A 24,379-nucleotide genomic window follows, 5' to 3' on the forward strand; every position below is an offset into this window, starting at 1 on the left:
GTGACCGCAGACGACGGCCCAATCACTATTCTGAGTGCACCGGTTCAAATAGAGCCACTGCACCAAGAGTAATTGCTGGCGACAGGGGAGCCTCTACAGTCAGAGCAGAGACAGAATGCACTGAGGTGGCCATTGGTACCGATGTCTCTGGAGCCTGGAACGAGGCCGGAGGAGAATATACAGGTGAATATGCCATGAAAGCTTCCATTCCAAGAGGGAAGGAAGACCTAGCAGGGGTGGGTAATCCTCTAGCTGCCAAAAGCTGGGCCACAACACTCATATCTTGTACTGAAAGACTCCTAGTGGATCTAAAGGATGCTGCCGAAGGAGATTCAGGTCTCTCAAGAAAAGGACTAAACTGGTGACCCAAAAAGGGGTCATAAGTGGGAGAATATCTGGTTCTAGGAAGGTGTTCGACCTTCAGAACTGACGGTGTAAGTGGAGCCGTGTAAGACATAGGCATCATGGCTGGGGATGGTACCGATGCAGGTGCAGTAGTCGGAGCCTAAGTCAAGATCAAGGTAGGCACGGAGGATGGTGCTGACGCTGGTACAGTTGGAGTCAAAATTAATGACGGCACGAGGGAGAAGACATGGAGCCTGGTGCTGAAGAGCCCTGTGTCGACTCAGTTCCGAGGAGGACGGAGATGTTGGAACAGAGTGACTCCGTTTCTCTTTATGTTCGTTAGTCTTAAGAGGTGGGGAGACCTCTGTCCCAGAAACAGCCTCCGAGAAGGGAGTTTTCATCATACCCTTCAGAATCAGCTTGTTCTTACGCTCATCCAATGTCTGGTTGCTGAAGCTGAAACAAATATCACAAGATGCATTGATGTGGTCAACGCCCAAACAAACGCACCTAGCATGACCTCACTTATCGCACTGTTTAAACCCTGATTTCACTTTATCAGACAGCATGAAAAACCACACTATAGTTCTAAACTACAAGTTAAACAACCAAAAACAACAACAGCAAGGCTACAGTAAAAGAGGGGTTTTATTTATTTATTTTTTTAAACGGATAGAAAAAAGTGAGGAGTACCAACAATGGTACTTAGAAATACCACAAGTGGTAGGAAAAGGCCTACCAAAGGTAGGGAACAGGGACAGTACCAACAATGGTATATGGAGAACTACCAAAGGTAGAGGGTAGGATTTAGAAAAAAAGGTATATGAAATTACAGACGAAAGGATGATATTTAGGGAAAACTGACTAAATGAAGGTAATGACACAGATAATTACAAAAAAAGCTACACTTAGCTTAAGAAAAAAGGCTTGGCACGTCTAACGAGGAACGCGGCAAACGAGATCTGAAGAGACTGAGACGGGCATTGTGGGTAGGTCTTAGCTGAGAGTTTTTGGCTGGCGCGAGCTTGGTAACGGCCATGTCAGTTCCGAGGATGGAACCAAAGTCCTAACAGTAATGAATGAATAAAGATTTACAACATCAGATTCACAATTCTTGTGTTGGCTGGTCCTGAAAACACTTTCTCCCACCTTCCCCCACCCTAGGGAAATGCATCCATAGTAACTAAGCAATTGGAAAGCTGTAGCTGTAAGGGGACTGCATCATGCCACATTTGGCTAATGCAGGTAACATTGTGTAAGGATGGCTGATCATGTTGGCTCCATCGAAAATCCAATAGCCATTATAATAATGTCATGCACAATCTGGCAAAGATCATCATATAACTTGTGAATGCTATGCAACAGCACCTTCAGACACAGTCACACTGTACAATGTGAGGACTACAAGAAATTCTTTGGTGTGGTTTACAGTCTGGATTTTCTCATTAAGTAGGAAAGCTATACAGACTGGTGTCCAAAGTGCATCTTATAAATGTGATGTACTGGCTGGTTGCAGATATAACTTGGTGAGGTTCACTGCAATGCCCTGGGACTTTAACAACTCTCAGAAATGAACAGTAGTGAGAAAGACTATCCCATTATGGTACTGTAAAGGCTGCAGCCTAGCCAGGTAGAATTTTATAGATAATTCTGTCATCTGTAAATATTAATGTAAACCACAGGCTTGTTGTCTTAAATGGTAAAAATATTGCTATATGTGGAAATGGAAAATAATGTAACAAAAGTGCACTCTACTGACCAAGTGAAGTGTGTTGTGACCCTTTGATGTAAACACGGCTCCAGCCAGTCTAGATGAAGACATTCTTTCTATTGTTTTAACCAAGAGTTAAATTGCTAGATTTAAACATGCAAATTTATTTTTATTGCTCTGCTTTCTGACCAGCTGCAAGATAACAAAAGGAGATGTTAAGAATGCAAATGTAGTTTCTGTTAGCCTGGAAACCCAGGGAAGTGTGAAGAATGATGTAATGTGAACCAGGAATGTGATTTTTAAAAATCAGAGAGCATTAAGCATTTTTGTCCTGACCATCCAACTCGTCAGCACTGTCTTACTCTATATGTAAGTTATCTTAGACTTGTGTTTTCTCTTAGAAATAACTAGAAACTAGAAATATGGACTGTTTTTCTGTGATGTCAAAACTGTACTACTGAATTTTAAGTTATTTCTCTGTGATCTCTGAACTTTTGATTAGCACTGTGTAGTAAAAAGTATTTTCTTGTGTTTTGACTATTTGTTATTAAATAATTTTAAAACCCTTTCAACTGTGGCTGTTTTTGTAGAGATAATTGAAGCACTTTAGAGTACTTGCATGCCTTTGGTAAAATTGTACAAAGCCACTCCAATAGCTTTAGCCCTGGGCTATACTACCAATTGGATAATAATATTGCACAGTAATAATTGGACACCCTTTTAAGGGCCTTTGAGTAGCTGATAAATATTAGTGGGTAGTGGCAGCTGGTGCTACCATATAGTCTGGGAAAAAGGGGCACAGTTGGAGAACCTGTGCCAGCCTTCCCCATGAGTGTCTGTGTGGTTATATAAACTCTTCTCAAAGTGTGTGTGTGTGTGTCTGTGTGTGTGTGTGTGTGTGTGTGTGTGTGTGTGTGTGTGTGTGTGTGTGTGTGTGTGTGTGTGTGTGTGTGTGTGTGTGTGTGTGTGTCAGCTACTTGGGCAGGGAGACGAAGCACTTGTTGGACACAGAGGGTGCTAGAGGCTTTAGCTTATCCACTAGGCTGAGATCTAGACCCTATAGCTGTGCCAGTGGGGAGTCTTATTGGGGACCTGGAGAGCAAGGGAGTGACCAGACCCGGACTGACTGTGATCTCTGTGTGCTCTTAAGGGAAACTGCACTTTACTGTGTGTATTTGTTATCCTTTCCTCCTATACGAGAAGCCCGTCACTGGTGTTAGTGGTGAGGATTGAGGCTCCTTGACTGCTGGACCAGGGCACGGGCATCACATATTAATTGTTTGGCAATGGTGGGATATCCACACCACATATTAATTGGTTGGCAAATACTAATTGGCTTGTAGTGGTGTGGGTAGAGTGAATTCCTGTAGCTTGTATACAGTGAGCTTTGAAGATGTTTTGTACTCTAAATCAGCCATGCAGTGAATACTAGTTCAGATCACAACTGTTTTAATTCTTTTGTTAGTTTAGTTAGTCAGGGTAAGCAGGCAGCATGTCAGCAGAGGAGTATGGAAAGCTGACAAGGAGCCAGCTGGCGGAGATGTGCCAGGCTAAGGGACTGGTGCATGGAAACCTGACTAACGCAGACCTGACTGCAGCCTTGGTTACAGCTGCATCAGAAAACAGCAACCAGGAGGACAATCAGACTGGCAGTGGATATATAATACCCTCGGAGAATGGACAGCTCATCCTTGCTGCAGTCTACTTAAAAATCCATCTGGAGCTAGAGAGACTTGAGTTGGAGGCCAGGCGTTTGGAGATAGAAGCCGAGGACAAGGAGCGGCAGAGGAGGCATGAGAGGGAAATGCTGACTCTTTGCCAGAGTCATAGAGGTAATGGGGAAGGGAGTAACTGGAACTCAGAAGCACAAAACGTCAGGAAATTTCTTCTGCAGTTTAAAGACAGGGATAATTTTTATAGTTTCATTCATATGTTTGAACAGTATAGTGTTGACCAAAGGCTCTGGTTACGGATCCTGACCCCCCTTACTCTATGGTAAAGATGTAACTGTTTTGTCAAAAATATCTGACCTTGTACGATTTGATTATACTGCTGTTAAAAAAATCACTTGTTAGAATTGTTTAAGCTAACACCTGAAAAGTATAGGAAAAAGTTTTGTGAGCAAAGACGCAAGGCAGATGAAAGTGTGTGTGAATATGTTGCTGAACTGAGCACTTATTTCCATAGGTGGGTGAGTGGATGTCAAGTCACCACTTTTGAAAGGGCTGGCAGACCTTTTGGTGAGAGAACAATCCCTTAACACTTTGCCTGAGGAGATAAGGATCTGGTTAGCTGATAGACAATGCGCTACTTTAGATTATTTTGGGAAGAAGGGGGACCTATACCTGGCAAGCAGGGCAGCCCTGCATAGGAAAGGGACCCCCAGTACTGCTCATGGGTCTAAAGGAACTTATGGTGGGCAGCACAGACTGCCCCACAATAATCTGCTAGTAGCAGGGGAAGCCACTAGTCCAGGTACACGTCCAGGAGCTAGGGTTAAATGTTCTGAATGCAACCAGTGGGGCTATGTGGCATACAGCTGTCCACGGAGGCAAGGTGGGGAAACAAAAGGTGAGGGAGCCAGTAAGTGGGAGAGACAAAATGCCAATAGTAGGTTGTCTTGAGACAACAGGGGTACCGAACTACCATCCTGCAGATGTCCTGATAGGGAAGGATCTGAATGAGGCAGTACCATATGCTTATGCAGTTACTAGCAATCAGGCTAGGAGACAAGCATGTGGGTCTGGTAGTCTAGGGGAGACCCAGACAGACTGCATACTTACAGCCAGGACTTGTGAGGTGGTTACTTCAGGGAGGGAGCTACTTCTGTAGCAGTGAGACTAAAGGTGAGCCACAGCTGCTTGTGGGTACTGATGTTCCCTTGGACAGAGTGACTGCAAAGGTAGAGGTGAGTAGTAGTACCCAGGCTGACAGTGAGGCACCACTGTCAGAGGATGTCAGACTTCCTGTGGAAGGGGAGCTGGAAAGGGTTACAAGGAGAGAGTTGAGAGACTCAGTTCTCAGACCCTACACTGCAAGGCCTGAGGGAGGTAGCTAGGGAGACTCCTGATTCTCAAGGAAAGGGGGAATCTGTATACTGGGACAAAGGGTTACTATACACAGAGTGGACCCCTGAGGGAGGGCTAGAAGGTGAGAGAGTACAGCAGTTGGTAGTGCCTAGAGCCTACCATCCGGTGCTTCTAGCCGTAGCCCACGATATTCCCTTTGTAGGTCATATGGACAGAAAACGTACAAAGAGGCGTATTATGCAGAACTTCTATTGGCCTGGAATTTCCAGAGATGTAACAGGGTACTGCAGGACCTGCGAGCAGTACCAAAAGGAAGGCAAGGCAGGAGAAAAGGTGAGAGCTCCTTTGATGCCTTTGCCTGTGATTGAGGATCCATTTCAGTGGGTAGCTATGGATACGGTGGGTCCTCTGAGTACCCCAAGTTCCACAGGGAAAAAGTATATCCTAGTGGTAGTGGATTATGCTATGTGATAACCTGAGGCAGTGACTTCAGCCTCCACTGAGGCAGAGAAGGTGGCAAATGCTTTGTTACAGATTTTCAGCAGGGCAGGTTTCCCAAAAGAAATACTGACAGAGGTGCCAATTTCATGTCAGACCTGCTAGCTTGTCTGTGGAAATCCTGTGGGGTGAAGCACATGAAGACCACCCCCTACCATCCCCAGACTAATGGTCTTGTTGAGAGGTTAAACTCTACAATCAAGTCCATACTACGGGCATTTGCAGATAAGTTTAAGAGGGAGTGGGACAAATATATGCCCCATCTGTTTGTTTACAGAGAGGTTCCCAGGAATCCACAGGTTTTTCACCCTTTGAGTTGCTGTATGGGCACAGGGTGAGGGGACCAATAGATTTAATTTGAGAGGAGTGGGAAGGCGAGTGCGAGTTTCACAAGGAGTCTGTTGTGGCATATGTCCTAAACCTCAAGACAAGGCCCAGGGAACTCATGGGCTTGGCCCACAAGAACCTGGCAGAAGTCCAACAGAAAAAAGGTGTGGTATAACAGGAATGTTCAAGCTAGAGAGTATGCTGTGGGGCAGCAGGTAATGGTTTTTATTCCTGTCAAACACAATAAGCTGCAAGCAGCTTGGGAGGGACCCTACAAGATGGTAAGAAAAATAAGTGATGTTAATTACATGGTGGAACCGCTAGGCAGAAGACAGGGGCACAAATTTTACCATGCTAACATGATGAAAACTTATCATGATAGGGAGGCCCTTGTGCTGAGCATGTGCAGTGGATTGCAGGAAGAGTCTGAGCATCTGTGGACTGATCCCCTCAGTGAGGCTCGGGCTGACACCTCAGTGGAAGGAGTAGCAATGTCCCAGCAGCTATCTCCTACCCAGGCTCAAGAAATCTGAGAACTGTTGCAGGAATTTGGGGACATGTTCACTGGGAAACCAGGGTGCACCCACCTGGGGCAGCACCAGGTGGATACATGACCCCAAATGCCTATTAGGCAGGCCCCTTATAGAGTGCCTGAGAGAGTGAAACAGACTCCAAGGGAGTAGGCACGGGAGATGTTGGAACTAGGATTGATTCAAGAGTCCAACAGTCCCTGGGCCTCCCCAGTGGTACTGGTGCCAAAGAAGGACAGCAGCACCAGGTTCTGTGTGGACTACAGGAAACTAAATAGTCACACAGAGTCAGATGCTTACCCCATGCCTAGGACAGATGAGTCCATAGAGCAGCTGGGTGGGGCTATGTATCTTACAACCATCAATCTTTCCAAGGGTTACTGGCAGGTGTCCTTGACTTTCAGTGCTAGAGAGAAGTCATCCTTTGTGACTCCTTTTGGCTTGTATGAGTTCACAAGGATGCCCTTTGGGATGAAGAATGCCACAGCAACTTTCCAGAGGCTGGTGGATAATATCCTAGTTGGAGCAGGAGGGTTTGCCCTTGCTTACCTAGATGATATTGCCATCTACAGCCATTCCTGGCCAGCGCACCTTCAGCATGTCAGGGAGGTGCTGGGCAGACTACAGAGGGCAAGGTTGACCATTAAGCTGAGCAAATGTCAGGTGGGTATGGCAGAGGTCTCCTACCTAGGACATAGAGTGGGGAGTGGTAGGATAAGGCCAGAACCTGCCAAAGTGGAAGCCATTCTGGCACGGCCTGCACCTGTTACTAAAAAGCAAGTGAGGGAATTTTTAGGGACAACAGGGTACTTACAGAAAGTTCGTCCCGAGTTATAGTACCATAGCTGCTCCCCTCACAGACCTGACAAGGAAGAACAGAACCAGCAAGCAAAAGGCCAAGTTGCTAAGATGGAGCCTAGGGTTGCAAGCATATGATGTGTCAGTGCAGCACTGCAGTGGGATTAGCAATGCCAATGCAGATGGGCTCTCAAGAGATGGAATGGGGTAAGGTATACTCAGACAGGCCTAACCCTCTCAAGCAGCATTTCTCAAGGGTCACTTGAAAAACTAGCTTGAGTTCTCCAGGGTGAGAAATGTGAAGCCTGCCAGCCTAGACAGAATTTTATATATAATTCTGCCATCTGTAAATATTAATGTAAACCACCAACATGTTGTTTTAAATGATAAAAATAGTGTTACATGTGGAAATGGAAAAGAATGCAACAACAGTGCACTCTACTGAACAAGTGAAGTGTGTTGTGACTTGATGTAAACACGGCTCCGGCCAGTCCAAATGAAGACATTCTTTCTATTGTTTTAACCAAGAGTTAAACTGCTAGATTTAAACATGCAAATGTATTTTATTGCTCTGCTTCCTGACCAGCTGCAAGATAACAAAAGGAGATGTTAAGAATGTAAATGTAGTTTCTGTTAGCCTGGGAACCCAGGAAGTGTGAAGAATGATGTAATGTGAACCAGGAATGTGATTTTAAAAACGGAGAGAATCAGAGAGCATTAAGCATTTTTGTCCTGACCATCCAACTCATCAGCACTGTCTTACTCTATATGTAAGTTATCTTAGACTTGATATTTCTCTTAGAAATAGCTAGAAACTAGAAAGATTAGACTAAGTGTTCTTCTGTGATGTCAAAACTGTACTACTGAATTATTTTAAGTATGTCTCTGTGATCTCTGAACTCTTGACTAGCACTGTGTAGTAACAAGTATTGTCTTGTGTTTTGACTATTTGTTATTAAATATTTTGCACCATTTCAACTGTGGCTGTTTTTTTAGAGATAATGTAAGTTTTTTAGAGTACTTGCATGCCTTTGGTAAAATTGTACAAAGCCACTCCTACAGCTTTAGCCCTGGGCTATAGTACCAATTGGATAATAATATTGCCCAGTAATAATTGGACACCCTTTTAAGGGCCTTTGAGTAGCTGATAAATATTAGTGGGTGGTGGCAGCTGGTACTACCGTACAGTCTGGGGAAAAAGGGGCACAGTTGGAGAACCTGTGCCAGCCTTCCCCAGGAATGTCTGTGTGGTTATATAAACTCTTCTCAAAGTGTGTGTCAGCTACTTTGGCAGGGACACGAAAAACTGGTTGGACAGAGGGTGCTGGAGGTTTTAGCTTGCCCACTAGGCTGAGATCTGGACCGTATAGCTGTGCCAGTGGGGAGGTCTTATTGGGGACCTGGAGAGCAAGGGAGTGACCAGCCCCAGACTGACTGTGATCTCTGTGTGCTCTTAAGGGAAACTGCACTTTACTGTATGTATTTATCCTTTCCTCCTATATGAGACACCCCCCCCCACTGGTATTAGTGGTGAGGATTGAGGCTCCTTGATTGCTGGGCCAGGGCACGGGCATCACAGGTACTACAATGAACCACTTCACCAGACATGGGAAATCTTGACCACAAACTCTGGTGGGCTGCAATTACAGCCATGCAATTGCTAAACATCCTAGAGGATGTACTGAGACTCAAAGATTGGCTCTGACCCTGAATTTCAGGAACATCCTGGATTCCTTGGACATTTAGATATGCAAGCAGGTATCCAGGAAGGCCAAAGCTCATGTCTGCACTCCATACAATTGAGAAGCCACTTTACTTTGCCAACATCCTAATTTTTTGTTCTGCAATGTAATGCTTTAAATGGAAGAGATTCAGTATGGGTCTGAGATCCAAAAAGAGTTTACAATAGTAAACATGACGTCTCTGGTTTTGTGGGACATTTCAGATGGCTCTTGAGTCAGAGTACCACTTGCTTCACAATTGATGGGAAGTCTAGCAAGAACGTTTGGAGGAATTCTACAGTTCCTCGGAATACAATCCTTTGCTGTATCTTCATTTAAAAAAAATAGAAGGATGTCACATTCTGTCAGCAGATTGTGGTGCAAGTGAAGGGGAACAAAGGGTTTATTCCTTTCACTTACATTGCTTCTCTGTCAATGTAGTATATATGAAACGAAAGAACAGAAAAATGGTGTACAAGAGTGACAAAAAACAAGAAAACAGTCAGAACACCACTCACAGTAGCCAAACCTGGGACAAAATTATAGCCCAGACTTTAATCTCCCACAGTCAATGTCAACAAGTGTACAAATACTCCAAGTACAGGAAAAAGTCAAGCGCTTTCGTCGTGAGACTTCACCAGAACTAAATAAATGTTAATTACCCATCCCTTTTTTATAAAAAAATAAATCAATTATCCCCAATTAAATCAATTACTTTAAAGTTGCAGTACTTAAAAACAACAGTCTAAGCACATAGACTTACAAGTTTAAAGATTCATATTTTAAAGATTCATATTTTAAAAATACATTAGTACGTTCCCTATCTAATAATAAAATAAAAATGTTCTTTCCATCAAATACAAAAGTAAACCATGTTAATAAATATACTTATAAAAGATAGTGTCACATGTAAGGTTAAAGAGGCACTAAAGAATATATAGTACTTGGTAAAGTTTAGTTGCCCTATACTTTAACTCAGGTCTAATACAAATGTGATCATTAATTCCGGGAGTAACAGTGGCATTCAATTTGAGTTGCCATCTCATCTCAGCCCTTAACAATTTGTTTGTCCAATCACCCCCTCTAATGTGTTTACTAACCACCTCTAAAATGCCAAACAGAAAGAAGTGATCTGGGTTCCCTTTAATATGTCTAAATAGTGCGTTATTCTCGTCACCCTTTGAAATGTTGTATAGGTGTTCATATATTCTCCTCCCCAACCTCCTTTCAGTCTTATCTATGTAAAAATAACCACAAACCTGACAAACAGTGACGTGAACTATTCCATTGGTGGTACAAGATCCTGTCACTAACCTCACTTCTGTATAGTTGGGACCTAAATTAAATGTAGGCGTTGCAATAATGCGTTTACAATAGTCGCACGCCCCACATTTTACAGTTCTCTTGCTTGTCTTGCTTTTACCCGCAACAGGGTGTTTCAACAAGGTTTTTAAATTTCTAATTTTCTTGTAGGAGAAAGTTGGTTCTTCACTCACACCTGCCATCAAGTCCTGGTTACCTTTGAACAAAATCCAATTATTTTTAATAATGTTTCTAACCAGACACGAAGTCTCCCCGTATGTTAATACCATGAAATATGACAAATCAGTGGTTTGAGGATGGTTAAATTCAACTACCTTGTAAAGTCTAAAAAGGAATATAATAAAAGGTCAGATGGCCCTGGTAGTTAGAATGTGTTCTAACCCTGAGTTGGTAAAATCTGAGATGGACCAACTGACCAGTATGTTTGCAGGTAGGGGATACCCATTGGATTTTGTTAACGGTATTAGTGAACAGGTTACTAATGAGTGGAGTTTTAGGTACAAACCACTACTTGGTGCTAAACAGGATAAGGTGGTTGAATTTAACCACCCGCAAACCACTGATTTTTCATATTCCATGGTATTAACATATGGGGAGACTTCGTGTGTGGTTAGAAACATTATTAAAAAACTGGATTTTGTTCAAAAGTAACCATGACTTGATGGCAGTTGTGGGCGAAGAACCAACTTTCTCCTACAAGACAAACAGAAATTTAAAAACCTTGTTGGATCACCCTGTTGCGGGTAAAAGCAAGGCAAGCAAGGGAACTGTAAAATGTGGGGCGTGCGACTATTGTAAACACATTATTGCAACGCTTACAGTTAGTTTTGGTCCCAACTATACAGAAGTGAGGTTAGCGACAGGATCTTGTACCACCAATGGAATAGTTTATGTTGCGGTTTGTCAGGTTTGTGGCTATTTTTACATAGGTAAGACTGAAAGGAGGTTGAGGAAGAGAATTTATGAACACCTATACAACATTTCAAAGGGTGACAAGAATAACTCACTATTTAGACATATTAAAGGGAACCCAGATCACTTTTTTTCTGTTTGGCATTTTAGAGGTGGTTAGTAAACACATTAGAGGGGGTGATTGGACAAACAAATCTGTTAAGGGCTGAGATGAGATGGCAACTCACACTGAACGCCACTGTTGCTCCCGGAATTAATGATCACATTTGTATTAGACGTGAGTTAAAGTATAGGGCAGCTAAACTTTAACAGGTACTATATATTTAGTGCCTCTAACTTTACATGTGTCACTATCTTTTATAACTATATTTATTAACATGTTTTACTTTTGTATTTGATGGAAAGAATATTTTTATTTTATTAGATAGGGAACGTACTAATGTGTTTTTAAAATATGAATGTTTAGACTTGCAAGTCTATGTGCTTAGACTTTTTTTTTTTTTTTTTTTTTTTTTTTTTTTAAGTACTGCAACTTTAAAGTAACTGATTGATTTAATTGGGGATAATTGATTTATTTTTTTATATAAAAGGGATGGGTAATTAACTTTTCTTTAGTTCTGATGAAGTATCACGCCGAAAGTGCTTGACTTTTTCCTGTATTTGGAGTATTTGTACACTTGTTGACATGGTTGTGGAAGATTAAAGTTTGGGCTATAAATTTGTCCTAGGTTTGGTATATATTAAACGAACCAACCCTCATTTATTCTTTTTTTACCAAAACATTTTTTTTCAGTTTTGCATTCTCGGAGTAGACTGCAGGTTAACTAAAGGGAAGTGTAGAGTTCAATCCTTTCACTTATATTGCAGTTCAGGAGAACTGATGCTGTTATGCCAAGATAAGGGGACAGTAGGATAATGGAATTTGCCTTTTTTTCCCCACTGTTGTGCAATCTTAGAGTTAGCATATTTACAGTCCAAGGGGTGGGGGGGGTGCAGGGAGGACACAACTCCCCTGCAAACACGCTCGTTTCACATGTACTGGACTTTGAAAACTTACAAGAAAAGTTGAAGGTTTGTGTCTGAAATTCTAAATGTCAATATTAATTCACACTTAAGATTCAATATAGACCCCCTTTTGGGGTTAAGGTTCTTATGAATGTAATTTTGTAGCATCTGGGTGTTACATGAAGGACCTGCCTGTCCTTGGTGATTACGTACCAAACTGGTAAGTAAAGGGTGAGGGCCCCCCCCCCTCCCAGACCACCTCCAGAGTTAAGCTGTCTGAGAGGACTTCAGAAACACTGCTGTCCATATCAGGACTAAATGAGACCTCCCACAGAGTGGCAATTACCTCCATCCCTAGGCTGATGACTGACAAAAGTTGACCAACTGAGTCTAACCTCTTCCTAAAGTCTTCAGGACCACACCAAAACCACATTCCTCACTAGCCCCCACATCATGTTAAACGAATGCTGTGGACGTTGGAGTTTTATTCCTGCATCTAAATAGGTTTGGCCTGCTCTTCCATGTCTTGCAGGTTCCTAATATCATCACCATCAAACCAAACAGAACCTGCAAATAGGAAGTACAAGACTGTTACCTATATACGTTCTGCAAAGTCAAAAGGACTGAGACAGGTGAGCTAGCAACACTGCTATGGGGGTTCCTGCGACCCCGGTGAAATCAGCTCCACTGTATATTACACAGACAATATGATTCATTAGGTGTGTTTAGGCTGTGGACAAGCATTACATTTCTCTTTTATGCAGCCCGTTCTACATCTCCTCCACCAGATGCAGCATTTTATAAGAAAACTTCATCTGAAAATACAGTGCATGGACCCAGCAGCTCAGCACACTGCGAATGTGTGTACAGAACACAGACATGCAATCACCTGATCTGTGTACAGTCCTGGATTTTCTAGCAGGCAGCTAATCAGCTGGGTTCTAAAGAACTGAAGCCTTCCTTTAGGCTGCTGCAGAGATGAAGGTATCTGGTTTGGGAGGTCTCTGAACAAATGACATTCCTTGGGAAAGTAAAAAAATGTCCTACATGCTTTTCTGAGGACAAAGACTACAGTGTCAGAATTGTCCCTCTCTATGTTGGCGGCATCTTTTAAGAAATCCACCAAGAAAGGAGCCCCTCTCACCCCCACAAACACTGAGAAGCTCATCTGTATGCTTGGCACAACCTCTTCTAGACAGAAGGAATGGGATGTGTGTGTCAACCTCTTTTTTCATGCATCATATGGAGAAACTCTTTAGACTTAGGGTTGTGTGGAGATGAGTCAAGGTAAGGGGTCTCCTCTTTCTAATGCACATCAATGCCCAGTAACCAAGATGGAGTTGCCCTTCTAAGATATTTACTGAAGACCGTGGAGAATCTGAGAAATGACAAGGAGTTTTAGTGGCTTTCAGAGGTAAAGGAGATTGATAGGGGTTGGACTGCTGTGGGCATGGTCCTCATTTCAACAGCAGCCCACAAACCATGCTTAGGTATTCTTTTTTTGGGTGCTGAGTCACTGCCATCTGTAATTGGTGCATCACCAGCTGTACAAGTATTATCTTGGTCATTACAGGCACTGAAAAAGTTGGCATGTAGCAATACCGGTTGCTTGATGCTGAAGTCACCATGCCTGAAGTGGACTGCTGGTACAGTTGGGCATGGGTGCAGTCAGAGGAATCAGCGCCACATATTAGTACTTGTGCAATGGGCACAGCAATGTTTACTATACTGACCATTGTATGGTGGTAAGGAGAACTGATCTCATGTACTGGGCTGAGGTATGGCTTCAGTATCAGCTTAACAGCCTCTAAGTACAGAGATGCCTAGCCCACAACAACCATCACCATCAAAACACTTCTTTAGGCCTGGAGCCTAGGGTAGAAGACCACCGCAGTGAAAACCAAATCATATAAAGATTCAGATATGCTATCCTTGCGCCTCTTTCCATTAGGAATGAAGAATTCAGCTGTAAGTTCACATATCATTATAAGACATCTATTCAAGTAAAAATGGAACTCTAAACTAAATTAGAAGTCGTTAGCTCTCACATGGGTGGAAGAATGGACAGATGCAAGGTGGGATTCAGGGAGGAAAAGGAACTGTGTGTTTCACTGATAACTGCCATAATGGTGCTCTAAATGAGTAGGCCCTCCTTGCATTCAAAAGGTCAAATCAGTAACTACACTTTATAGCAATTGGTCTGTTATTCTAAAGCAGGTAACCTCCACAACAGGTCTTAATTGCAAAAGATTCTCACAGCATGACACCCTTTTTGCAAAGGAACTTGGAGAGCACGTAATTTTAATCTGTGGCTCTTGTACCAACGAAGAAAAAGCTGAAATAATTTTATAGGTTCACAGGAGGTTACTAGGCTATTGGCCCTGAGGCCCTTATAAGCCTAGTCAAGAGTTTAGCCCATGTTTAGACAAGTCAGCACCCAGAGCCCCTGTCTAGCAGTGACACAGTTGGAATCCCAGGAGTGTATTTTCCGTTTCCCATCCAGTTATGCAGGTTGCACTTAAAAAGGGATAATGAGGTACTCTGCTTGAAGTGGAGAGGGAGTCTATTCCACAGATGGGGGAGTCTCTAGGACACAAATCTGTCCCACCAAGTCCTATTGATATCACAGACCTGGCTGAGGTCACGTGTATGGGTTGGTCGAGTGGAGTTTGACTTGTGGATATGCAGCAGTCCCATCAAGGCGGGGTTTAAGACTGCTTTGTATGCCAGACAGAGGTCACCTCTGAGGAGTCTGTATGAAACTGAGTAGAGGAACAGGCCTTTTAGCCTACCTGTGTAGGGTAGGCATTTTTGTGGCCCTGCATTCTCCTGGTGAGGGACCTCTGTGGTCTCTCCAGCTGCTGCATGTGCTTTCTGAGGTACATGCCGAAGGGGGCATTGTACTCAATAATTGGCCTTATAAGGGAAGAATACAGGGATCTTATGACCTCTTTGTCCCTGGATGAGACACCCTTACTTATGAGGTGGGCCATGTAGAAAGCTTTCCGTATAACGGAAGCGACATGCTGGTCAAAAGTCAGGTTGCTATCAAGCTGGGTGCCCAAATCCCTCACTACTGATTGTGTACTTAGGACATTATTAATGTAATAATATGTGGGGACGTCACTCTCCCCAAAGGGGATGATGCATTTTTTGGCATTCAGCTTGAGGCCATGTTTCTGCCACCAGTGTTTTGTCAGAGTGAGACCCTCCTGGAGGACATCCACATCACTTGGGGAACTGATGATTGCACCAAGCTTACAGTCATCTGCAAACTTGGTCAGCCATAGCCTACTGGTTTTGGCCTGCACCTCAGAGAAGTATATCCTGAATAGCAGTGGCCCCAAGACCGATCCCTGGGGTACGCCGCTCATTATGTGTCGACTGCTTGAGGGTGCCTTCCACTATTTTGATTAGGTGGGTTCTATCAGTGAGCCAGTTTGCTACCCATCTGGTAACATATGGATGGAAGCCTAGTTGAGAGAGTTTATTTACTATGTCTGAGTGGGGAATTGTGGCGAAGGTTCTTGCCAGGTAAATGTAGGTGGTGTGCACAGTCTTCCCCTCGTCCGTGGCTTTGGTGACAGTCTCGAAATCAACCAGATTTAACAGACATGACCTCCCACTGAGAAAGCCAAAAGTACAGTTTTGTACCTACTATAAATGTAGACGTTAGAGTGTATTCACTGCTGCAGTCATTACACTTGGGTTATCCTGCCGTCAGGCGGTCCCGCAGTCGGCCAGAGTTCCAAAATCTTGGTCCGGCGTCGGTTGCTGTCGCCTCTTCCCTGACGTCAGTGCGCCTGGGGTATACAAAATGCAGCCACGCCATTTTCTTCAGTTTTTCCTGCCCCAGATGTCAGGTGCCCCCAAATAGGTAGGCAATACATATTGCTAATAAAACATACATAAAAAATAAAAACAATACCTTCAGTTACAAGCAAATACACCACATAGGTTGTATAGGTTAGAAAGGTATAGATAGGTCCCAGCTAAGAAAGTGGGATGGAGGGAGGGTAACCTGGACTGCAACAGTGAATACACTCGAACATCTACATTTATGGTAGGTACAAAACCGTACTATGTTCGTGTTTCACTGCTGCAGTCATTACACTTGGGTTGAATCCCAAAGCTGAGGTTGGGTGGCTGGGTCTATAAAGGATTCGGGGTAGCTATGAGACCCTGCAGCACTGCAGTGACAAAGCCAGCTCTGGATTTCGAGTAAAGAGGCAAGTGGTAATGCTTGGTAAAGGTGTGCACTGAACTCCAAGTTGCAGCTTCCAAAATATCCTTGGTAGGTACTCCTCTAAGGTAGGCTGCTGAAGTGGCTGTTGCCCTGGTAGAATGTGGCCTAATGTTGTTAGGTACAGTTTTTCCATGCTGTGTGTAGCAGAAACAGATACAGTGTCCTATCCACTTTGAAATGGTCTGCTTTGAAATAGCCTTTCCCTGTGATCCTGCAGCATATGCTACAAACAGTTGTTCAGTTTTCCTGAAAGCTTTTGTTTTGTCCAAGTAGAAGCGTAACTGCCTGTGTATGTCCAATGAGTGCAGAAGTCTCTCCCCTTTATTCTGGGGATTTGGATAAAATGTTGGCAAGTGAATAGTTTGGTTAAGAGCCACACTGGATACCACCTTTGGCATAAATGTAGGGTTTGTTCTTAAGGAAACCCTGTCTTGATGAAAAATGATGAAAGGTTCCACTGCCATTAGTGCCTGTAACTCTGAGACTCTTCGAGCTGAGGTTATTGCCAGAAGCAGAGCAGTTTTCCATGACAAAAATTTTAATTCAGCTGAATTGGCTGGCTCAAAAGGTGGTAAAATAAGTTTTTCCAAGACGAAGTTGAGGTCCCAAGTTGGTGCTCTCCAGGGCAGTCTTATGTTTTTAGCCCCTCTGAGGTATTGTCTTAGTAATGGATGAGAGTAAATAGGAGGATCCGTGCTGTAATGAGCTGAAATGGCAGAGGCGTGGATCTTAATAAATGAAAAGGATAGGCCTTTGTCCAGCATCTCAGTTAAGTATTGTAATATCTGAGGAATATTTGGAACAAGAGGGTCAAAGCCTTGAGCCTGGTTCCAGGTGCAGAATCTCTTCCATTTTTTTGAATAAGATTTCCTGGTGCTGGGCCTCCTGGCCTCCAAAATGACATCCATAACAGCTTTAGAGAGAGGTGTTGTCTGCTTGGCTATGTAATCTGCCATGCAGCCAGATTTAAGGTTTTCAGCTGGCTGTGCAGGATCTGATTGTTTTACTGAGTCAGCAGATGAGGAATTTGAGGTAAAATCCATGCTGAGCCTTGAGCCAAGTTCTTTAAGATTGGGTACCAGTGCTGGCGTGGCCAGTCGGGGGTAATCAGGATCATTTTTGGCCTCTCTAATCTGGCTTTTAGGAGTACCTTTGAAAGGAGAGGCAGTGGTCGGAAGGCATAAACTTTTAGTGTTTTCCAGCTGAATGAAAGAGCGTCCACTTTCCATGCTTGTGTGTGGTAAGTCCTTGTGCAGAATTTCTGCAGTTGGCAGTTCAGAGGGGAGGCAAAGAGATCTATGTCTGGGCACCCCCATTTCTGAGTTATCATGCTGAATACTTGTGGGTTTAATTTCCACTCTTGAGGATCCATGATGTTTCTGCTTAAGTCGTCTGTCAGAGTATTTTTCTTTCCTGGCAGGAAATGTGCTTGCAGATGAACTTGATAAGTCAGTGCTGTATTCCACAAAGTCATGGCTTGTCTGCAGAGGGGGTAGGAGTGTGTGCCCCCTTGCTTGTTTATGTACCACATAACTGTGGTATTGTCCATCTTTAGTAAAAGTTGTCCTGGATGCAGAAGGTCCTTGGAAGCTGTCAGGGCATTTTGTACAGCTAGCATCTCTTTTTGATTGATGTGAAGATGCATTTGGTCTGCGGCCCACTTGCCCTGAATACATTTTCCTTCCATATGTGCTCCCCAGGCGTAATCCGATGCATCTGTTGTTGGTGTCTGCCTGGCTGTGGGTAAAGTGAAAGGCTGTCCCTTGTTGTGTTGACATGCCTGTGCCCACCATCGAAACTCCTGTTGTAGGCAGGGAATAAGTGGTATTATTGCTTCCAAACTGTGACAGTGTTGAGTCCAAACACTTTTTAGATACCATTGTAACTTCCTCATATACAGTCTGGCATATGGTATTAGTAGTATGCAGGATGCCATGAACCCCAAGGCCTGCAGAATTTTTCTTGCAGGGAGTTGGGTTTTTGTTGCCATCAATTGAAAGTACTGAGTCAGTTGTCTTTGCTTGTCTGGCGTGAGATAAGCCATCTGGGCAGTTGTATTTAAGCTTGCACCCATGAATATTATCTCTTGTGAGGGCACTAGTTTTGACTTCTTTTCATTTATAGTGTATCCTAGGCCCATTAGTAATCTTTTTACAAACGCCAGATGAGTTAGTAGAACGTCCTTGCTCTCTGCTTGAATAAGACAGTCGTCCAAGTAGATATATTTGAATTCCTTTTTGTCTGCAAAATGCAATTACTGGTGCCAGGCATTTTGTGAAGACCCTGGGCACAGTAGATAAGCCTAAGGGCAGTGCAGAGAATTGGTAATGCATTGTGCCAGCTATGAATCTGAGGTATCTTCTGCAATTTTGTCTGATTGGGACATGCAGTTATGCCTCTCTGAGATCCAAAGTAACAAGCCAAGCCTTCTTGCCCAGCATGGGAAGACGTTGCTGTAGAGTCAACATTCTGAATTTCGGAACATCCAGGTAAGTATTTAGAATAGATAGGTCCAGTATGGGTCTCCAGGCTTTGTCCTTTCTGGGTACCAAGAAAAGTCTTGCGTAAAATCCTTGTCCTTCTTCCTGTTGTGGCACTTTTTGAATAGCTCTCATGTCCATGAGGGCTGTGATTTGTTTTTGTGCCTCTGCCCATTGATTTTGTGGCAGATCTGGCATTCCTTTTGGCCTTGGCAGGGTGTGAAAGTGGAACCTGTAACCTTGAGAGACACAATATTCAGTACCCATTTGTCTTGTGTGATTATATGCCAATTTTGAGAAAAAAGTGCAAGTTTTCCCCCTAAGGGAGCTTCCAAAAGGTAAGTGCTTGGCATTTGGAAGGGGAAGTCATTGGGACTGTTTCCTATAAGGTTGTGACTTGTCCTTTCCTCCTTTTGAGGTTGAAGCACTCCACTGTCGTTGTCTGCAAGAGCCTTGGGGCTGAGATCTGCCTCTTGAGTGTCTGTATCTGCCTCTTTGTGGTCTGTCTGACACTGGAAAGGACCAATTTTTTGAAGGCCAATTTCTGCTAAATCTAGGTGGCTGTACCTGTAAGAAATCCTTCACTGTTTGCATAGATTTTGCTTTATCCTCCATTTTCTTTAACACCTCTTCTGCCTTAATACCAAACAAGATAAGCTGTAAAGGAGCATCCAATAATTTTGCCTTAACATGGTCAGGTAAACTTTGCTCTTTTAACCAAGCATGCCTTCGAATCACAGATCCTGTAACTGCGGCTCTACAAGAGGCCTCTAATGAATCAAAACCACATTGCAGAGTATGTTTTCCCACTTGTTCAGCTGCATGCAATAAATCCTGCATTTCCTTAAAATCAGGACCTTCTAAGCTTGTAAGCATTTTCTGTTTTAACAGAGACGTTAAATATTGTTGGTATTTAAGCATGTGGAACTGGCAATTTAAAGCCCTTATTGCTAAAGTTGCAGAAGTGTAAACTTTCTTCCCCCATCTATCCAATGCTCTAGAATCCCTGTCAGAGGGGAATGGATTTTTAGCAGTGGAAGCCTTTACCCCTTTGGGACCCTGGGAAATAGTTTCTGGGTCAGCAGCAGGGTTTTTATAGAGAAATTTGTGATAGTCAGGGACTCTGTAGCACCTGTCTGGCTTGACTGGAGCTGGGGGCAAAGAATCAGGAGTTAAACTAGATTCGGAGAACACATCATCCACAACATCTAACACAGGTGGAATAGCAAGGGGCCTGTGCTGAGGCAATAAAAGAAAATCTCTGAGCCTTTTCTTGGATTCTGAGTAATCCTGGCTCTCCCAATGGAAATGCTCCCTCATGGTATGTAAAGTTTCCCCAAAAGAGTAATCCTCAGGAGGAGAGGCTGAAGGAATGGATTCTTCAGCATCAGAGTCCTCATAGGGGGGTACAGAGTATCCTTGTTCTGAAGAGGAGTCAGAGGAAATGGAAACCTGTTCAGAAGAGTCATAGTCTGTATCCTGCCTAGGCCTTTTATCAGGAGGGGGATGGGAACCCGTGATCAGAGTGATTAGGTCTTCGGACATTTTGAGCATCTGTTTCTTAGGCATGGAGGCCTGTCATGAGAATGATGTTCTTGTTTCTTTGTCTTTAATGGTGTTTTAGACTTGGTTGTTGTTTTGAAGGCAAGCTGTGAAGGTCTGAAAACACCCTCAGAAGCCGGTGCCTGCTCAATGGCTCCGGACCCATCTGAGGGATTAGTTTCCGTAGGCCCAATACCTTGAGTGTCCAGAGGCCTAGTAGTCTCCACGTGGGAGTCGGAGGCGGCCTGTGGCTCTGAGGTAGCAGGTGTCAGGGGCTGTGAAAGCGCCTGAGAACCGGCAACTGGCCTAGAAGAGGCTTCGTCGCTGGTTTTGGACCTCGGATGCCTGTCCTTATCCTTGTCTTTGCATTTTTTGTGAATTCCGGTCGGTTGTTCCGACGGCATTGTATAATTGAACCTTCGGCCCAAGTAATGCAAAGCAAAATCAAACCGACTTTTAATAGTGCGTTTGTTAAATCTAGCACAAAACCGACAACCAGTGATGTCGTGATCAGGGCCTAGGCATGGAGTACAGTAAGAATGAAAATCCTTATGAGGTATTTGCTTCCCACAAGAAATACAATTATTAACTTTTACTGACATCAGTCTGAGGCAAGAAAAAGTTTCCCCAATGAGGTACTTAGCTTTACTGAAGACTTTGGTTCTGAAATTCGAAAATCTCAGGAGTCGGCCGACCGGCACTTGCAAACTGCTTTTGCTTCGGGCACCGCGCGGCAAGAAAGTCGGAAGAAAATTGCGTCAGCTGCATCTTATATACCCCTGGCGCACTGATGTCAAGGAAGAGCCGACAGCAACAGTCGCCGGACCAAGATTTTGGAACTCTGGCCGACTGCGGGACCGCCTGACGGCAGGAAAACCCAAGTGTAATGACTGCAGCAGTGAAACACGATGAACATCTGTGCGAGGTTGAGTGTTTGGAGGTTGCTAATGTCCCTGTTAATGAGGTCCATGACCTTGCAGATCAGATTAGTTAGGCTGATGGGTCTATAGTTTACTGGATCAGTGGACGCTCCACCTTTGTGTAAAGGGATGACAGTAGCTGTCCTCCACTTGGTCCAATGCTCAGGCTTTTGTTGAACAGGGTGCCCAATGGTGCTGCAAGTTCATGTAGGATGCAGCCTGGGATGTTATGTCCCATGGAGGCTGTAGTTTTTGCCTTTGAGAGGGCAGTGATGACCTGTTCCCTAGAGATACGAAGTGAGGGCCAGGTATTGGGGATGTCCTGATTTACTGATGGGGAGGATAGAGGGGAGAAGTTTTCACTGAATGTCAGCCAGTAGATTGGCTAAATCTACAGCATTTGTGTATATGGTGTCCTTCACAACCAGTTCTGAACAGATCTGTGTGCTTCCTTTGAGATTGTGGACATAAGTGAAGAAGGCCGTATGACGGTCTCTAGTAGATGTGGCCAATTTGGACTCGAAGTTGGCTTTAGAGGATTTTACTAATGCCTTTATTTGCTTGTTCAGGCTAAGGCGAGACTGCTTCCAATTGGGCACATGCTCCTTCTTGGTCCTGGACAGCAATTTTTTACTTTTGTTATATTTATTGCAGATGTCCACCACACAGGTTTACTCTTCCTTGCAGAGAATGATTTTGTCCAGTCAGGTATTCCTGATTCCATGCATCTATATAAATGCTTGTATAGTACTTTGGTGTAGATTTGGACATTGGTGCCAGTTCCTACAATGAGGGAGGGTGCTGTGAACGGTTTATACCATCCCTCAGGAGGTTGTAATCAGCTTTGGAGAAGTTTTTTTGTTTTACCCTAGCTAGAAGGGAGTCAGGGGAGATGGTGACTTTTGAAAGTGACCGTCGGATCTTACCAGGGAGGATGATACCATAGGGGTGCTGCTGTGGTTACTCATGTTGGTTAATACCAAGTCCAAGATATTATCAACTCTTGTGGGGGTATCGACTAGCTGTTGCAATACATTCGCAGTGATAAAATTGAGGAATCTCTGGGCATTTGTGTTCTGGCATGAGTAGTTTTTCCAATCTATGGTTGGATAATTAAAGTCACCCAGGATCAGAGTAAAGGGTTGAATCTTGATAGATTTGAAGAGGTCCAGATAGGTGGAGTGGGCATCTTGTGTACAATTTGGGGGCCTGTAGCTAGCTATAATTTGAATAGGTGTCTTGTCAACGGTTAACTGCACCTGGAGTGTCTCCTGTGCGCCATACTGTTTGATAGGTAGGTGTGAGTGTGGTGGTGTGCGTGAGTGAGTGAGTGTGGTGGTGTGCGAGTGAGTGAGTGAGTGTGGTGGTGTGCGAGTGAGTGAGTGAGTGTGGTGGTGTGCGAGTGAGTGAGTGAGTGTGGTGGTGTGCGAGTGAGTGAGTGAGTGTGGTGGTGTGCGTGAGTGAGTGAGTGTGGTGGTGTGCGTGAGTGAGTGAGTGTGGTGGTGTGCGTGAGTGAGTGAGTGAGTGAGTGTGGTGGTGTGCGTGAGTGAGTGAGTGAGTGTGGTGGTGTGCGTGAGTGAGTGTGGTGGTGGTGTGAGTGAGTGAGTGTGGTGGTGGTGTGAGTGTGGTGGTGGTGGTGCGTGTGTGGTGGTGGTGGTGCGTGTGTGGTGGTGGTGCGTGTGTGGTGGTGGTGCGTGTGTGGTGGTGGTGCGTGTGTGGTGGCGGTGCGTGTGTAGTGGCGGTGCGTGTGTGGTGGCGGTGCGTGTGTGGTGGCGGTGTGTGGTGGCGGTGTGTGGTGGCGGTGTGTGTGTGGTGGTGGTGTGTGTGTGCTAGTGTGTGTGTGGTGGTGTGTGTGTGTGTGTGTGTGTGTGTCTGGTGGTGGTGGTGATGATGTGTGTGTGTGTGTGTGTGTGTGTGTGTGTGTGTGTGTGTGTGTGTGTGTGTGGTGGTGGTGAGTGTGTTTGTGGTGGTGGTGAGTGTGTTTGTGGTGGTGGTGATGTGTGTGTGTGTGTTGGTGGTGATGTGTGTGTGGTGGTGGTGGTGATGTGTGTGTGTGGTGGTGGTGATGTGTGTGGTGGTGTGTGTGTGTGTGTGTGTGTGTGTGTGTGTGTGTGTGTGTGTAATATATACTGAAACTCCATCTCCTCTGGATTTACTGCCCACATTTTGGGGTCTGAATGTATGACAGGATGAGTAACCAGGCAAGGCCAGGTGCTCTCCGCAGCTTTGCACCAGGTTTTTGTGACTGCACAAATGTCAGCATCTTCCAGGGTTAAGAATGCTTGCAATGAGTGCAGTTTCATGTTTAGACTCCTGGCGTTTAGCAGCATGGCCTTTAATTTGCATTTTGTTGAGATTTTTATGTTGGCAGTACTGACCTCATGACGTTTCCTAAAAAAGGCATTGTGGGGGAGGCAAGGACCTTTGTCAGAAGCCTGAAGCCCAAGTGAGACAGATGCAGGCCATCTCTGGCAAAGCAACGTGCTCTGTCGATCATATGTTCCCAGGCTGTCACACATTGAATCCCCCTGGAATGACAACAAAAACTAAGTCAATTGTTAAAGTCAATCATTTTCGGTTTGCATTGAGGCATCATTCTAGGTGACAGTAGAATGCTGCTTAAGGCTAGGGACATACCTGCCTGGGACACATTCAGTGAGCTCAACCATGTCTCTTTTCATATAGTCCAGGGAGGTACATCTCAAGTCATTTATGCCAACATGGACTATGACAGAGTCATAACAGTACCTGCTGTTGTGAAACTTGAGTGTGTGTGTGATATGGTGGAGTCTGGCACCTGACAAACAACTAACCATGACTTTCGCCTTATCCAGCCTGGTGAGAAGCACATCTGTGTGTCTCACAATGGAGTCTCCTATGACTAATATGTTGGGTTTATGGTTAGGCCTTACTGGTTGCGAGACACTGGTGTGTGGAATATGCATGGTATGTGGTGTGGAGGGTTGTGGAGTTCATGTGTTTTTGCCTCTGA

At 44.3% G+C, this 24,379-nt stretch overlaps 1 protein-coding gene across 1 annotated transcript in view; it reads right to left on the reverse strand.

The window, feature by feature from the left end:
- Window positions 1-24,379, reverse strand: part of MED14 (mediator complex subunit 14) — a 1,872,212-nt gene that overhangs the window by 1,231,384 nt on the left and 616,449 nt on the right. Inside the window, exon 6 of the mRNA XM_044071834.1 lies at window positions 10,219-10,478. Within this exon, the coding sequence (XP_043927769.1) occupies window positions 10,219-10,478 (260 nt within the window). The remainder of the gene's footprint in view (window positions 1-10,218; window positions 10,479-24,379) is intronic.

Source organism: Protopterus annectens, chromosome 5.part0 (assembly GCF_019279795.1).
Source record: "Protopterus annectens isolate FY-2018-M chromosome 5.part0, PAN1.0, whole genome shotgun sequence".
NCBI classification, from domain to species: domain Eukaryota; kingdom Metazoa; phylum Chordata; order Ceratodontiformes; family Protopteridae; genus Protopterus; species Protopterus annectens.